General features: G+C 40.1%; 1 protein-coding gene across 1 annotated transcript in view; it reads right to left on the bottom strand.

Moving 5' to 3' along the window:
* Positions 1-15,127, bottom strand: part of LOC107572117 (pecanex-like protein 3) — a 46,905-nt gene that overhangs the window by 10,159 nt on the left and 21,619 nt on the right. Inside the window, exons 35-40 of the mRNA XM_016258532.1 lie at positions 14,339-14,486; positions 13,879-14,109; positions 13,513-13,787; positions 13,259-13,425; positions 12,755-13,149; positions 8,056-10,962 (exon numbers count right to left, since the gene is read on the bottom strand). Coding sequence (XP_016114018.1) covers positions 10,801-10,962; positions 12,755-13,149; positions 13,259-13,425; positions 13,513-13,787; positions 13,879-14,109; positions 14,339-14,486 — 1,378 coding nt within the window. The 3' untranslated portion in view covers positions 8,056-10,800. The remainder of the gene's footprint in view (positions 1-8,055; positions 10,963-12,754; positions 13,150-13,258; positions 13,426-13,512; positions 13,788-13,878; positions 14,110-14,338; positions 14,487-15,127) is intronic.

Raw genomic sequence — 15,127 nt, forward strand, 5'->3', positions numbered from 1 at the left:
GGAACAGTCACTTGGGCAGAATAACATTTACACAACTGTACAGAACTTCGGCTTGATAATTTGCAGAATTTCAGTTTTGCACATTTCAAAACCACGGTTTACATATTGTAACATACCATAACCCAATGTTGTTCATTTTACAAAACCTTTAGAGATCAGTCCATTAGATGTGAAATGTTTAAATGAGGCATCATAAAACCAGTGTGCAACAAAGATCACCATGATCATCAGATCTTTTTGTAATAGGTGTTTTAAGTGCAATGTTACAATAATTGAAATATTTGTAATTTGGGTCCGTTTTTTTTTTTTTTTAAAGAAGAAATTAACTCCATTGTTCTCTCTGTTGGTGTATGTGTCCTTGCCAAGGCTATAATTAAGGCTTTAGAGTCACAGTGCCTTCCCACACACACAAAAACCTGGGTGTGGCAGGGTAGTGGGGGTGGGACTCATCATTAGAGTAATGAGACAGCCATTGAGATGGAAGGAGAGGGCTCGAGAGCTACACACCAGGACTGTGGAATAAATGGGCCTGCAAGTGAGGTGTCATTGCCAATTGTTTAAAATAAGAAAAATGGCCATAAATCAAGTGCAAACGTGCATTAAATGATCCTGCTTGAGTGTTTCAAATGTGTCTGAATTTCTTTTTTTCTGCAAAAAACTGCTGGTTTTATTAAGGTAAATTTAAGACTTTTTAAGGTAAAGAATATTTGAGGAACAAATTGAAGGGAACAACAACATGTTCTCAATGTAAATGTCTAGGGAGAAGCACACATTGAGTTGTATAAGCAACACTTCAAAACTTCCAACTAATCTCCATTACTTTTTAATTCATTTTACACACACACACACACACAAACCTCAATGCTTCAATTCCTCTGCTCCTGACCACTAGAACATGAAAATAACTTCTGTACTTTGATCACTCCGCAAAAAAAATTCTTCCGTTTTTTTTTCTTGGTTTCCAGTCTAAACATTCTTAATGCAAGATAAAGTTACTTGATAAGCAAATTGACATAAGTCTTTCTGTGAAACTAATCAAAATGAAGTTAACGATTAAAACGACAACAAATATCTGTCAGGCTCAGAAAAACTACTTAATTAAAAGAGAAGTTTTCATATACCCCACTGACAGATATTTGTTCGTTTTAAGAATAAACTAATTTAATTGTGTTACATTTTTCAAAACTTTTGATTTAAGGATGTTTTTTTCCCAATGTATGCAAGACTTTCATTTCTGATTTAAGACCATTTTAAGGCATTGAATTAAAGGGGTCATATGATGCTTTTTTAAAAGATCATTATTTTGTGTATTTGGTATAACAGAATATGTTGACATCCTTTAATGTTCAAAAAATTATTTTTCAAATACTGTACATTATTGTAGGTCCTCTATGCCCCGCCTCTCTCAAACACTTAGTTTTCTACAAAGTCCCTCCTTCCGACAAGCAGTCTGCTCTGATTGGCCAGCTGACACAGTGCATTGTGATTGGCCAAACACCGCAAGCACTTGTCGGAAATGTGTGACAAAGTGACGTGACATGTGGCCAAGTATGGTGACCCATACTCGGAATTAGTGCTCTGCATTTACCCATCCAAAGTGCACACACACAGCAGTGAACACACACAAACCGTGAACACACACCCGGAGCAGTAACACACACATACAGCAAATGTAACGTCCCTTACCATAATCCCAAGCTTCATCTTTCAAAATAAATGTAAAGACAGAGCCCGAAAAAGGAACAGAGTCGCGTGACCGACACAGTGATGAAGCTGGTATGTGTCCTCTCCTAGGTTCACGAAACGGTCGTCCATAAAATGCATTGCTGTTCTGTTGTAAGTAATCTTAAAGATTCCTAAATGCATCTACTTCCGGAAGGCCAAATAAAGTTATTTTGCTTTCGCACGGAAACGCACAGCGTCTCCCTGACATCGCTGCTTCAACACTAACTGCGGTTACTGAAACCACGCCTTCTTTCTTTGCATGAACATTTGGGCGGCATTATGCAAATATTTCCACATAGTGAGGTAGATATGTGGGGGCGTGTTAGAATGAGCCGTTTTAGGGGGGCGTGACAGTCTTAACTTTGATAAAGAATATCTCTTTGGTTTTGAGACTTTAGTCTTTTCAACTTCAGGGATCTTATCTATGCACAATCAGCTTGTAACACTCCAAAGAGAAAGGAAAACTTGAAATCGCATCATATGACCCCTTTAAGACTTTTTAAGAGGCACAGAAGATATTTTTAAAAATGTGCTCAGGGTTAGGATGCATCTCAGCTCCCTAGTTTCACTAGTCAGGGCACTGACCAAGGGTTCAGCTGGAAGCAAGGCTACTGGAACATTCGCTCCATAAAATATCCCACATGCATTTTAAATGTTAAACAGCATTTAAAAAAAAAAGTCATAACGAATTGGCCAGGGTCCTTGACCACTGTCCAAATACTGCTTCACAAGTTAAGTCAGAGATCTGATTCAGATGCCCCTTTAGGTTTTATCCTTCACAATGGCATGCACTTTATAAAGTCCTAAATCACATTTCCAAAGTTTTTTGGAAAGATGTTTTGTCAACTGTATGGTGACCATACGTCCTCTTTTTCCCCCGGACATGTCCTCTTTTTGGACCTAAAAAATGTGTCCGGCCGGGATTTCTTAGGGTGTACTCACACTAGGCGTTTTGAACCGTGCCCGAGCGTTTGACTGCCCGGGTTCGTTTGACTAGTGTGAGCGCTATGTGCCGCACTCGGGCGCGGTTCGTTTAGTCGGCACTGGCCGGTTGGAAGAGGTGGGCTAGGGCGCGGTACGCATGCAGTGTGAGTGCGGAACAGATACTATTTTGTGTGCGCTACTGTCATCATTACGACCGCAAACATATTCTATTACTACTACTACACTACACTGTTCAATTAATTTAATTCAATCAAGTATATTTAGGTTTATAATGGCTCTGGTTCTTACCTTATTGATGAACAGGAAATATAGTTTTGCGAGTAAAGCTGCAAATTATTTCATTAACCTCAGCTGCCTCCGTAATATTTTTCTGATGCATAAATTATTAATTAATTATTATTAATTATTCGACAGAATATTAGCAAAAGTGTTTTTTTCTGCTATCTCATACATGACGTAAGCGTGCTCCGGCCCGGAAAATTTAGTGCAAGTGTATGGGAAGCCAAACAACCCAAATGTGGGACGAAACAGCACGGTATTAAAGTGTTCGCGCCGCGCTGACCTGTCATCGGCGCGGCTCAATGGACCGAGCTGCGCGACCGACTCGACAGCGCAGAGAGGACGTGTTTACTAGCGCCACCGAACTGACAGCGCGGCGCTGATCAGTTACAACAGCGCAGCGCGAACATTACTCTTCTTCTTCTTCATGTTTTATGGCGGGTGGCATCCAACGTTACGGTGCATTACCGCCACCTACTATGCGATCATAGTTCGTGTTTTTTTCCTGCACATAACATAATGAAGATCAGTATTAAGTTATTACATTTCTTTTGCTTACCTTTCTACTACATGTAAACAGTTGTACTTTGAAAAACTGCAAATATAAAACATATAAGACTTTAATAAATGTACAATACCATAGTCCTCTTGAGGAGCACACCCAGAACTTTAACATTGCAATTTTATATAATGGATACGGGTTGTAAGGCTTTTCTCTACACTCCAAATTAAATAAACAAATTAATTAATTTAAAAAACTCTTTAAAAATTATGGACAGTGTATGTAAATTCAATATGATGTATTTTGAATTTTGCACTGCATTGTGTTTTAGGTTTATCGGAAAACACATTAAAATTAACCATGATTTTATTACACCAACCTTTTAACCATACATTTGTAGTTAAACTGTGGGTTAAAAAAAGAAAAGACAATCAATCCATGGTTACTGCACTTTTACTATAGTAAAACCATTGTTAATTTCCATATTTCCATAAGGGAAAATGTATGTCCTGACAGAAAAGTATCAGTACATTTTACTCTCTTTTTTTCAAGCATAATCATATGCTACAGTTAAACAAATATCCTTAAATGAAAAATTTACTTAAATATGCCTTGATGAACGAAACCATTAAATATTTGAATTCTATGAGGATAATGGAAGTTTCTGCTGTGAACGTGACTACTAAATATAGGCTATACGTGCTTCAGAGTAGCTAACACTACTGTTTACATGTAGTAATATGAAGGCTAATAAGCAAAAGAAATGTAATAACTCTTCATTATGTTATGTGCAGGAAAAAAACATGAACTTCTGCGGAGAGTAATGATCGCATAGTAGGTGGCGGTAATGCACCGTAACGTTGAATGCCACCCGCCATAAAACATGAAGAAGAAGAAGAGTAATGTTCGCGCATTTGGGTTGTTTGGCTTCCCATACAAGTGTGAGTGCAGGCCAGCGGGGGGTGGGGAGGGGGTATAATCGCGCTCGGTTCAAGGCAACCGTGCCTAGTGTGAGTACACCCTTAATCGCCCAAAATGTCCGGGGTTCGGCTGTTTTCTTAAGGCCCCCAGTCAGCAAATTTCCTTTGGCGCGGATCTGGCCCATATCAACAGCTAAAGTGTGGCCCAGATTAGTTTGTGCTTAATTAAATTAAATTTAACACAGATTAGTTTGTGAGGGGAGGCTGCGAAGGCTAGGAAAACAGAAAGAAAATAAATAAATGGGTTATTAATATTAATATATAACACGCACTCTGTGTAAAGGGAGCACATCTTACAAGATCAGATATTTGTCAATGAGCTCAGGATCTGTTGAGCAGCAAATACGCCAGCATGGTCTTGTCAGTCATCTCTTATTCTCTGAGATCAGTCAAATCTGCCTCCTGCAGCTCTTCTTTGATGCAGGGTTGCCAAGTCCGCGTTTTCCCCCCCACAGAATTGGGCTACTTTTAAACTGTTGCCATGGGTTGATTTTCCCAAGTGGCTTAAAGGTTTGAAATATTGCATAAATTACATTTGACTGCAATGCTTATTGAAACATTTTGCATTCTACCTATGATAAAACTTTCATGGACTTTTACATGTAATGTTCCCCCCGGAATGGAATGACCTGCCCAACTCAATCCAAGCAGATGAGTCCTTAATCATTTTCAAGAAACGGCTGAAAACATATATTTTTCATCTTAATTTGACCCTCTAACTCTAGCACTCTCTATTCTAGTTCTATTGTAACTACTTGTTTTATTTAAAAAGAAAAAAGGAGCCTTTAAGACTAACATTCTCTGTTCTTTCTTTCTACTTATTTTCTTTTTATTTATTATAAATAATGACCTTCTAACACAAGCACTATCTATTCTTTTTCTGTTCTACTGACATTTAAAAATGACCCACTAACATTCCCTATTCAATCTACTTGTTTTGATTTGATTTATTATAAAAACAAAACAAGCAAACAAACACAAAAAAATACTTTTAGGTGAAACCCCGCCCACGAACCCCACCTCCCTCTTTTTGGAAAACTAAAATATGGTCACCCTAGTCAACTGTACCTTGTTAAACAACTACAACCTTCATTGTCCTTCCCGTCGAAATGAACTACGCGCTAGCTGCTCGGAGTAAGATCTGTAAGGACTGCTATCTCTGTCGTTGTGCAAGTGATCGTGTATGACCAAAGCCCTTCGACGCTGGAGTCAGCAGCCCACCTGAGACAGGAGACCCAGGCATAGGAGAGCTCAGCCTCGCTGTTTTGGGTATCATATATCATATACTCTATCATATTAAGCTATACTAACCGTTCTTTCACAGCCAACTAAGCAATATCAGCCCAGATTAGTTTGTGCTTAATTAAATTAAATTTAACACAGATTAGTTTGTGAGGGGAGGCTGCGAAGGCTAGGAAAACAGAAAGAAAATAAATAAATGGGTTATTAATATTAATATATAACACGCACTCTGTGTAAAGGGAGCACATCTTACAAGATCAGATATTTGTCAATGAGCTCAGGATCTGTTGAGCAGCAAATACGCCAGCATGGTCTTGTCAGTCATCTCTTATTCTCTGAGATCAGTCAAATCTGCCTCCTGCAGCTCTTCTTTGATGCAGGGTTGCCAAGTCCGCGTTTTCCCCCCCACAGAATTGGGCTACTTTTAAACTGTTGCCATGGGTTGATTTTCCCAAGTGGCTTAAAGGTTTGAAATATTGCATAAATTACATTTGACTGCAATGCTTATTGAAACATTTTGCATTCTACCTATGATAAAACTTTCATGGACTTTTACATGTAATGTTCCCCCCGGAATGGAATGACCTGCCCAACTCAATCCAAGCAGATGAGTCCTTAATCATTTTCAAGAAACGGCTGAAAACATATATTTTTCATCTTAATTTGACCCTCTAACTCTAGCACTCTCTATTCTAGTTCTATTGTAACTACTTGTTTTATTTAAAAAGAAAAAAGGAGCCTTTAAGACTAACATTCTCTGTTCTTTCTTTCTACTTATTTTCTTTTTATTTATTATAAATAATGACCTTCTAACACAAGCACTATCTATTCTTTTTCTGTTCTACTGACATTTAAAAATGACCCACTAACATTCCCTATTCAATCTACTTGTTTTGATTTGATTTATTATAAAAACAAAACAAGCAAACAAACACAAAAAAATACTTTTAGGTGAAACCCCGCCCACGAACCCCACCTCCCTCTTTTTGGAAAACTAAAATATGGTCACCCTAGTCAACTGTACCTTGTTAAACAACTACAACCTTCATTGTCCTTCCCGTCGAAATGAACTACGCGCTAGCTGCTCGGAGTAAGATCTGTAAGGACTGCTATCTCTGTCGTTGTGCAAGTGATCGTGTATGACCAAAGCCCTTCGACGCTGGAGTCAGCAGCCCACCTGAGACAGGAGACCCAGGCATAGGAGAGCTCAGCCTCGCTGTTTTGGGTATCATATATCATATACTCTATCATATTAAGCTATACTAACCGTTCTTTCACAGCCAACTAAGCAATATCACACAAGCAAGAGTGCCGTCGCACGGCTAAGATTCAAAACACGACGCACGAGGTCGAACTAATCAAACCAACAACACGACTGCAAGTGTGATTTGGCTTTTATATAACTGTTCAATAACGATAAGTTTAGTCAATTGTGTAACTTACATTTTAAACACAATGTTGCGAGTTAAAACAGTCTGTTTTCGCTCCAAGGAAAATTTGTCCAAACGAAGACAGCAGAACACCGCGGCACTGGAGCTGGAGGGTTCACGAATGATTAAGTGGCTTGAGCGAATCGGTTGAATTAATGAATCAATGACTCGTTCAGAAAGGCAGTCGCTTATCGCCAACTACTGGCGACACGAAGTAACCTGTATAAATATAAACCATACAGACAATTGTTGTTATTCCAACGTTGACCAATTGTTCTTAAGTCTCCTTACAGAAAAAAAACCGTGTTGCTTTTAACAAACTAAAACTATTAAAATCATTTTCGTTAATTGAAATAAAGCTGAACTAAAATAAAATATATTTGAATGAAATTTAAATGAAATAAATTCATTACGATTCACTTGATGAAATATAGATAAAAGATGAAAAAATGTTGTCTTTGACACGAAACTAAATAAAATAAGTTTAAGTTCGACAATTACTAAAATAAAAAAATAAATAAAAACAAACTAAATAAAAATGACAAAGCACATACATTTACTAAAACTTTAATTAGAATTCAAATAAAAAGTGAAATTATAAAAATAAAAGCGAATTTAAAATATTCATAAAAACTGGAGAGACCGAGATTTAGTCCAGATCCTTCTGCTATACTTTACACAATATGTTTGACTCTTTCCAGACTACTTGTATTGTGAAGCTATATAGGCAATTTATTAAATTGCTACAATTTTTGACTAAATTAATCAAATAGATAACTGGGAAAATTAGTCACTTGTAATGCTACTGATCCAAATCAATATCGATTTGACTTGTTATGCCCATGTAGTTTGTGAATTGAATTTACCACCCTCTAAATACATCTTGACATGACAACACTGAGGGGGGAAAAGACCAATGGATTCACAAAATGACTGAATTGCAAACAATGACACAAAAAAGCTTTAATTTAAATAGGAGGGGGAAAAGAAAAATCACATAAAAAAAAAACTGTACATAACTTTGAATATTGAATAACAGTTTTTAAATAAAACAATCCCCCATGTAACTAAAATTAAAAAAGAAAAAAAAAATACAGGATGGTGCACTATTTTACAATAGTTGTGCAAAAGCAGTATTAACTGATTCATTCCCCAGACTTCATGATTCTATGTCGAGAGAGAGTCAGACCCCTCCGCAAGCACAGATACACCGAAGCGTGACTCCCCTAAGACTCAAAGTAGTGTCCTCCATTGAAAAATAACCAGAAATACAATAATAATAAAATAGATTTATATATATATATATATTTTAAATATATTTATATACAAAACATGCTGTACATATATGGCAGAGATTGATCAGATCCCTTTTAAATCACTGACACTATCCAGTAACTTGTGCTTTCTCCCAGTAAGAGAAGTACTCCCTGTTGCTTTGGAAAAGTCACCCTAAAGATGAGAGAAATGGTCCTGATGGAAAGAGAGAAAGAGGTCGATCGGCCTTGGAACCAAACGCTCGATAGCTACTGAAGTCCATCGCAAGAGGCTGTAAACGAGCCAGGTTTGCTTGGCAGACTACATGAGAGACGTGAGATGGCCTAGAGAATGCATGGTGGTGATCGGAAACAGACTAGGCTGCATGATCTGCAGAGAGACTTCATGTTTAGTGTTCAAACAACTTGTGATATGGTCTGTGATAGGCGGAGAGACTCTGAACCTACTAACAATTGGTGGTTTAAGTGAGAATATGAATACGTGAGCACGATCAATTCGGTGTGAACTGCCTCTACTGGCACTAAATGAAGCTAGAGGCTCAAATCACATCAAAACGTGATGTTGATCGAGCAAGAATCGCCCATATTGAATGCATAAGCTTTGTAAAATTAATAAAATAGGGCCTCTCGGCAGAAAAGCGCATTATTTTGCATTACTCCGTGGAACCAGTGTAAAGATTCCAGCAAAAATCCTTCTCTTCCACCTGAAGACTGTCTGTCAAGTCAAATGGTAAGGCACCATTTTCCCATGGCGGCCCACGCATGCTGACTCTCAAACCATATCGTTCGACACAAAGCCTTTTTCAGAGCACAGCTCAGCCACGTCAATCATTTTAAGCTAGGAAATTGTATGGTGAAGAAGCGCTGAACGGCTTTCTGAATCTCAAAACCACTTTAAACAGCTCATGGGATATTTCAAGCTCCTTTACATTGACACGTCGCAGCTATTCCAGGCTGATGTCAGTGGTGTCAAGTCTGTGAGCATTTGATATGTTTTGTTGTTGTAGAGGCAGTAAGTGCCCTGCTTTCCACAGCAGGCGGTCTGAGCTTCGTTTGCCCAACAGCAGATATTTAACATCAGAATATTGACATCTAACTTTCCAGTTGTATTACACACAGATAGGGAATGAGCTAGTCACAATCAGGTGGATTCAAGAATGGGAGCAAAGGTTACAGTTCACTCATGTCCAGCTAGTATCAGCATAATCAACAAAAAACAGCCACTCCGTCAGGAATCAAATAAATCTTTGTCTTTAGAATCGGTACATCTTAATTGTTTTTCCCCACCAAATTCTTCCAACTAAAACGCTGGAGTTTAGAAGTCAAAGCAGTAGTTTGGTTAGTTCTATTAGTAGTAGAGGGGGTGGTGCAGTAGCAGTAGTATTGCAGTAGAGGGAGACAAACTGCAGGCACTTGCAGCAGCAGGAAAAAGCCTGATGGGAGGCCAGGAAGCCCTCGTCACCATCAGAGCCCATTCCGTAGGGAGCAGTTTAGGAATTTAGAAGGTAATCTGATTTCCTGTGGGGGGGAAAAAAAGGTCTAATGAAAAGGAAAGAAAAAAAACAAAACAGACAGACCACCGGTTTGATGACGACTACTTTGTCCCAACTGTCCTACAAATCTCAGGCCCCACCATCCTCACCTGAGCCAGCTGTAAACTATGAAGGGCGCACCAGGTGCTGAGGGAAGTGTGCATGTGAGTGTATATTCAAGTCTTTTCCCTGAAGCTCGCTGAAAAATGGTCATGGTTGTCATTTAAGAGCATAAGCACGTCTGATGGGCTGCCGACATGACTGAATGTCTTAGCTGGAATGTGTGAGCTACTAAACGACGGCTCAGTGAGGGGGAATCACATTTGAGTCCTTTGGTCTTGAAAGGACAGTGGCTTATGTGGCGGCAAGCTCTGGGCTTTGATCAAAGGGAGAAAATCCTGCACAATACAGCTGATGTGCAGTGTTTGTGGATGTTTAGCAAGTGGACTGGATGTGTGGGGGTAAAAACAAAAGCTTGAGTAGGTTTAAGACTGCTACAGAGAAGAGTGTTCCCTTTTTGTTACTGCTGGTGGTACAGGTCACAGGTTTACTTTGATTTAATGACCTGACCCTCCTTATGCAAGAAGGAAAAAAAGAAGAAAATCCCTTACGATTGCACTGACTGGCCACTTTTTTTGGCTTATGGGCCTGGAGGCCAAAACAGTAGCTAAAGAAGCTTAGGAGAGCTCAGTCCAGAGTTCATTACTTAACACAGCACTCTTCTAGTGTGCTTCTTTATCTGGTGATGTGTTTATTAAGGATACTTGCAAGAAACATCCTAATATACGCAAAACTGACTGAAGATACTTTAATTATAAAAAAGATTGATAAGGTCAGCGAGGATGACCATGGACCATCTGATCCCAGCTGTACTGGTCGTGCTGTGCAGGCTCAGCGGAGGTGCTCAAGTAAAGGCAATTCTGTAGACTCCTCCCGTGCACTGGGCGGGTCTGATAATGTAAGGGGTGTGGTCTCAGAGGGTATGACTGCTCCCATTAGATCCAGTGTTGGGCTGACGTCAGAGGGCAGGACAGGGAGGGGAGGCTGCGAAGGCTAGGAAAACGGAAAGAAAATAAATAAATAGGTTATTAATATTAATATATACACACTACAAGACAAAGCTTTGGGGGTTATTTAGATTTTAAAATGTTTATGAAGTCTCTCATGCTCACCAAAGCTGCATTTATTGATCAAAAATACAGTAAAACTAGGGCTGTGCGATATGGACAACAAAAAAAAACCTATCACGATTTCTTTGATAAATTCCGATGCGATTTCGATTTGAAACACACAGACATGCTTTACAGTCATTAATGCATTCAGTGTGAATTTGAAACATATTTCCAAAAGAAAACCAATTAGAGCTTTATCAAAAAGCTGTAACGGGTCTCTAGAACAGACATAAGGCAAAATAATTACTAAGTAAAGGTGTAACAAAATGTCTCTAGAATAGACATATGGCAAAAAAATAAAAAATCTTGTGTCCAGGGATTTTTTTTTGCCGTGCATTGGTCATAGAGCTCTTTGTGGCATTGCTTCAGATGTTGAACTAGATTTGTTGTGCCAAGTTCACACGTACTCCGTCTGCAGTGCGTATACAGTATGTGTATGTGGTGCAGAAGCAGCACAGACTCATTTTGCTTTCGCACCGGACGCGTTTGCAGTCCGCTCCTGATCCGTGGCTGTTTACCACAAACACAACATTTATCCATTATTTTGATTCCAAACGTTATTTCTGAAAATGCTTTTTCAGCATTGTGATTCTCTTTTATACAGTACAGTAATACAATCTTTCATAGACATATTCACTTTAAACTCAATAAATATAACTTTGTTTAACTACCACCACGAGTGCCATCTATTATTGCCTTGTTTATCTAAAAGTGCACTTTTCCTTGTTTTAAATCTAGTCAAAAAGCCATGTGTTGACTGTGAAACAGTAGACTTTAATCATATGCATTTATGGTGTAATGACTAAATTTCCATGTCAATCTATGCAAATTTTTACCACGAATAATGCGCTGTCACTTTAATTCAGCACGTGCAGCACAGCAGAAATAGATTCCGTGCGGAAACGATCGCAGCATGACTGCTGCAGACGCACCGCTCCTGGAGCGCACTGCTGGACCGCAATCGCGTGCAGTGTGAACGCTCTGATCCGTTAACATGGGTGCTGAAAAAATACCCACCACAGCCGGAGTGTGTGAACCTGGCGTTACGTTTGTATGTCCGCCCGGTCTGTTCTGGTGCTCCATTTAGGCGCGCTGCATTCTCTTCAGTGTGGATAGCATACAGCGGGAGGTCGGGGGCGCGGAAAAATCCTCAAACCGCGATTTTATGACTATTTCGATTAATCGCACAGCCCTAGAATAAACTATTTTTGGCTTGCCATTTCAATATATTGTAAAATGTAGTTATTTCTGTGACAGCAAAGCTGAATTTTCAGCATCATTACTCCAGTCTTCAGTGTCACAAGATCCTTCAGAAATCATTCTGATATGCTGATTTGCTGTCCAAAAGACATTTCTTTGATTAGGATTCTTTGATGAATAGAAAGTCCAAAGAACAGCATTTATTTAAAATATATTTTTTTGTAACATTATATATCTTCAGTGTCAATTTTGATTAATTTAATGTGTCCCTGCTGAAAAAAAGTATCAAAGTATTGATTGAAGATTTTTTCTTTATGATATCCAGACACCCTGACATTTTTAACTGTATGCTGCTCAAAAAATAAGTTTAATTCAGAAATTAAAACATGCCCATCTTAGAAGAGGTGTATTTAGGATATCTTATGTATTAATAGATCTAGGGGAAAAACTGTGATGTAAGCATGCGTCCTAACCTGTGTGCGTATGCTCTGTGATGCTGAGCCATCCCCTTCCATTACAGCAGGTCCGTTAAATCCTTTCCTCCCTGGCAGACACCATTTGCTGTACAGGGCCTCATAGGGCAGCCCGCGGCCCTGGTCCAGACTTAGGCCCCTCTGAGATGCCCTGTGACTGGGGTTGTCCTGCAGGCTACTGGGGCAGAAGCGGTCCGCAGGAGGCAGGGCCACTGAACTACTGAAAGACAGCTGGGAGCTGGACAGGTGTTGCCCTAAAAGCCCATGGATGGAAGAGGTTCGGTGCAAGGAGCTAACCAGCCCTGCATCCATCCTGCCTTCTGATTGGCTGAGCAGGGCAAGTGGGAGGGGTTGGGGATGCAGCGGCCAGGAAGGTCCAACGGGGTTGTCAGTCCCTTGAGAAAGGAAGGGAAGAGTGGAACTAACAGCCTGCACACATCATTGCTTTATTGATCGGAGGTGGATGATGATACATTAACAGTACAAGAGAAGCATGTGTCTTACCCATCAAGGGCTGTACAGTAGTGGGATGAGGCTGAGGGATGCTGGACGCTGTGTTCTGGGGAGGATGAGCTGCAGGGTTGTTACTGATGGAGGTAGAGCCGCCACCACAGTCTGAATCCTCAATATTCCCTCCACTGTTACATCCGGCACCACATCCCTTCTGAAGCCTGAAGAGAACAGAGAGCATATAAATAAAAAACTCCGGACACCTAAAATGTGCTGTAACGGCATAATGCATGCTTGTGATCCCCGACCTGTCCCAGCTGCTGATGAACCAGGTGTAAATGTTGTGGGGGCTGATGGGGCCTCCCCAAACTGAACGTAGCTGGACATGGGCTCCCGCGAAGGAGGTGGTGAGTGGGGAGACATAGATGGGGTATCCGATGGGCTGGTCACAGGATGAGTTAATCATGTTCCTCAGGGCTTGCTTGGCATTCTGGATGCTACCGCGTTCAGGGTTCCGGTTCCGCAGGAAGACCAGCTCCTGCTGCTGTCCGGCCCACAGCCCGCGCACACACTCCCGGTTCACCTGAAAGAAGCAACAGAGAGAGATTAGTTATGGCAATGCCACAATAAGATCTATTGTACATGCCAGTAAACAGGTTTCTGCAGCAAAGCACCTTGATGACTCTGAAGCTAAGGAAGCGTTTGTTCAGCATGATGATCTTGTACTCGTCACTGCCGTCATCCATAACATGGCGGAGAGCAAGCAGAGAAAGCATGTTAGCCAGAATAGCGCTGCGCCAGACAGGATCACCCTCATGAGAGATGAGCATCTTCTCTTCATTAGCAGTGATGGCATCGTACAGCACCACTGGGTCCTCATACTCATCAGGAGACGTGAAGTGATCCTATGGAGTAAACAAGAGACAAAAAAACTGGCTATTGAGAATCTAGTAATCCAGAGACCCATTCCATAATTGCATCATCATCAGACTACTTTTACTTTATACAGCATGAAGTTTACTGTACCACACCAAAAGTTTATTTTAGTGCAAGCTATGAAAATATCACTGTGTTACCCTAGAAACCTAATTAAAGTGTGATGTCAGTAGGGATGGATGAATGCCTAAGCTGTACCTGGTGCAGTTTGAGGGACATCCGTACACCTGGAGCCACCACCCTGTTCAGCAAGTCCATGTCTGCAAAAACCCACTCGTCTCTAGGAGAGGTGATACGAAAGTCGCCCTTGAACAGGGCATGAAGGCCGTAGAGAAAAGGCTCCAAGCTGACCGTATAAGAAAGAGAATTAGTGCATTAGAGAATTTACATCTACAACAAAATAACTAATAAAAAAACAAAACCACAATGCAAGAAAATCAAGTTTAAATGAATGTTTATGACCTATTGCCAATAAAAACGGTTTATATAGTGGCATTCACACAGTGATTTGCAGCAAGTGACTGGAAGCCAATGAGAGTTATGCAATTCATGGCAATTCATGAGCTGCAGTGTTATAAAGTAGCCATGTCCAGCAATGCAAAAGGCTGAAAAAAGCTTAATTTCATGCAAACAAGCAGTGATTATGCAGCAGCTAGCAGTGAAAAGGTGCAGAAATATGGAAAATAAAAAATAGATACAAACAGCGATGACCCAAGCACTACACCACCACGTGTTTAAACTGATATATAAAAAGACTATTTTAACATCTGTTGTGTCACACATCCTGCTGCCAGCTAGTGGCGCTATGACTGTCAGCCACAACAGCCACATCCATGTGATCAGCCCCCCATGACAAAACATACAACACCTAGGTGCACTCTCTGATTAGTATCAAATAGAAGATAAAAGACACTTCCTTTTTCCCTATTTTTTTTAGTCTCTTGAGATAGCAACACCATTCAAAATATCAAAAATATGTTCAAAATT

This window comes from Sinocyclocheilus grahami, unplaced genomic scaffold (genome assembly GCF_001515645.1).
Source record: "Sinocyclocheilus grahami isolate Dianchi unplaced genomic scaffold, SAMN03320097.WGS_v1.1 scaffold1702.1, whole genome shotgun sequence".
Lineage (NCBI taxonomy): Eukaryota > Metazoa > Chordata > Actinopteri > Cypriniformes > Cyprinidae > Sinocyclocheilus > Sinocyclocheilus grahami.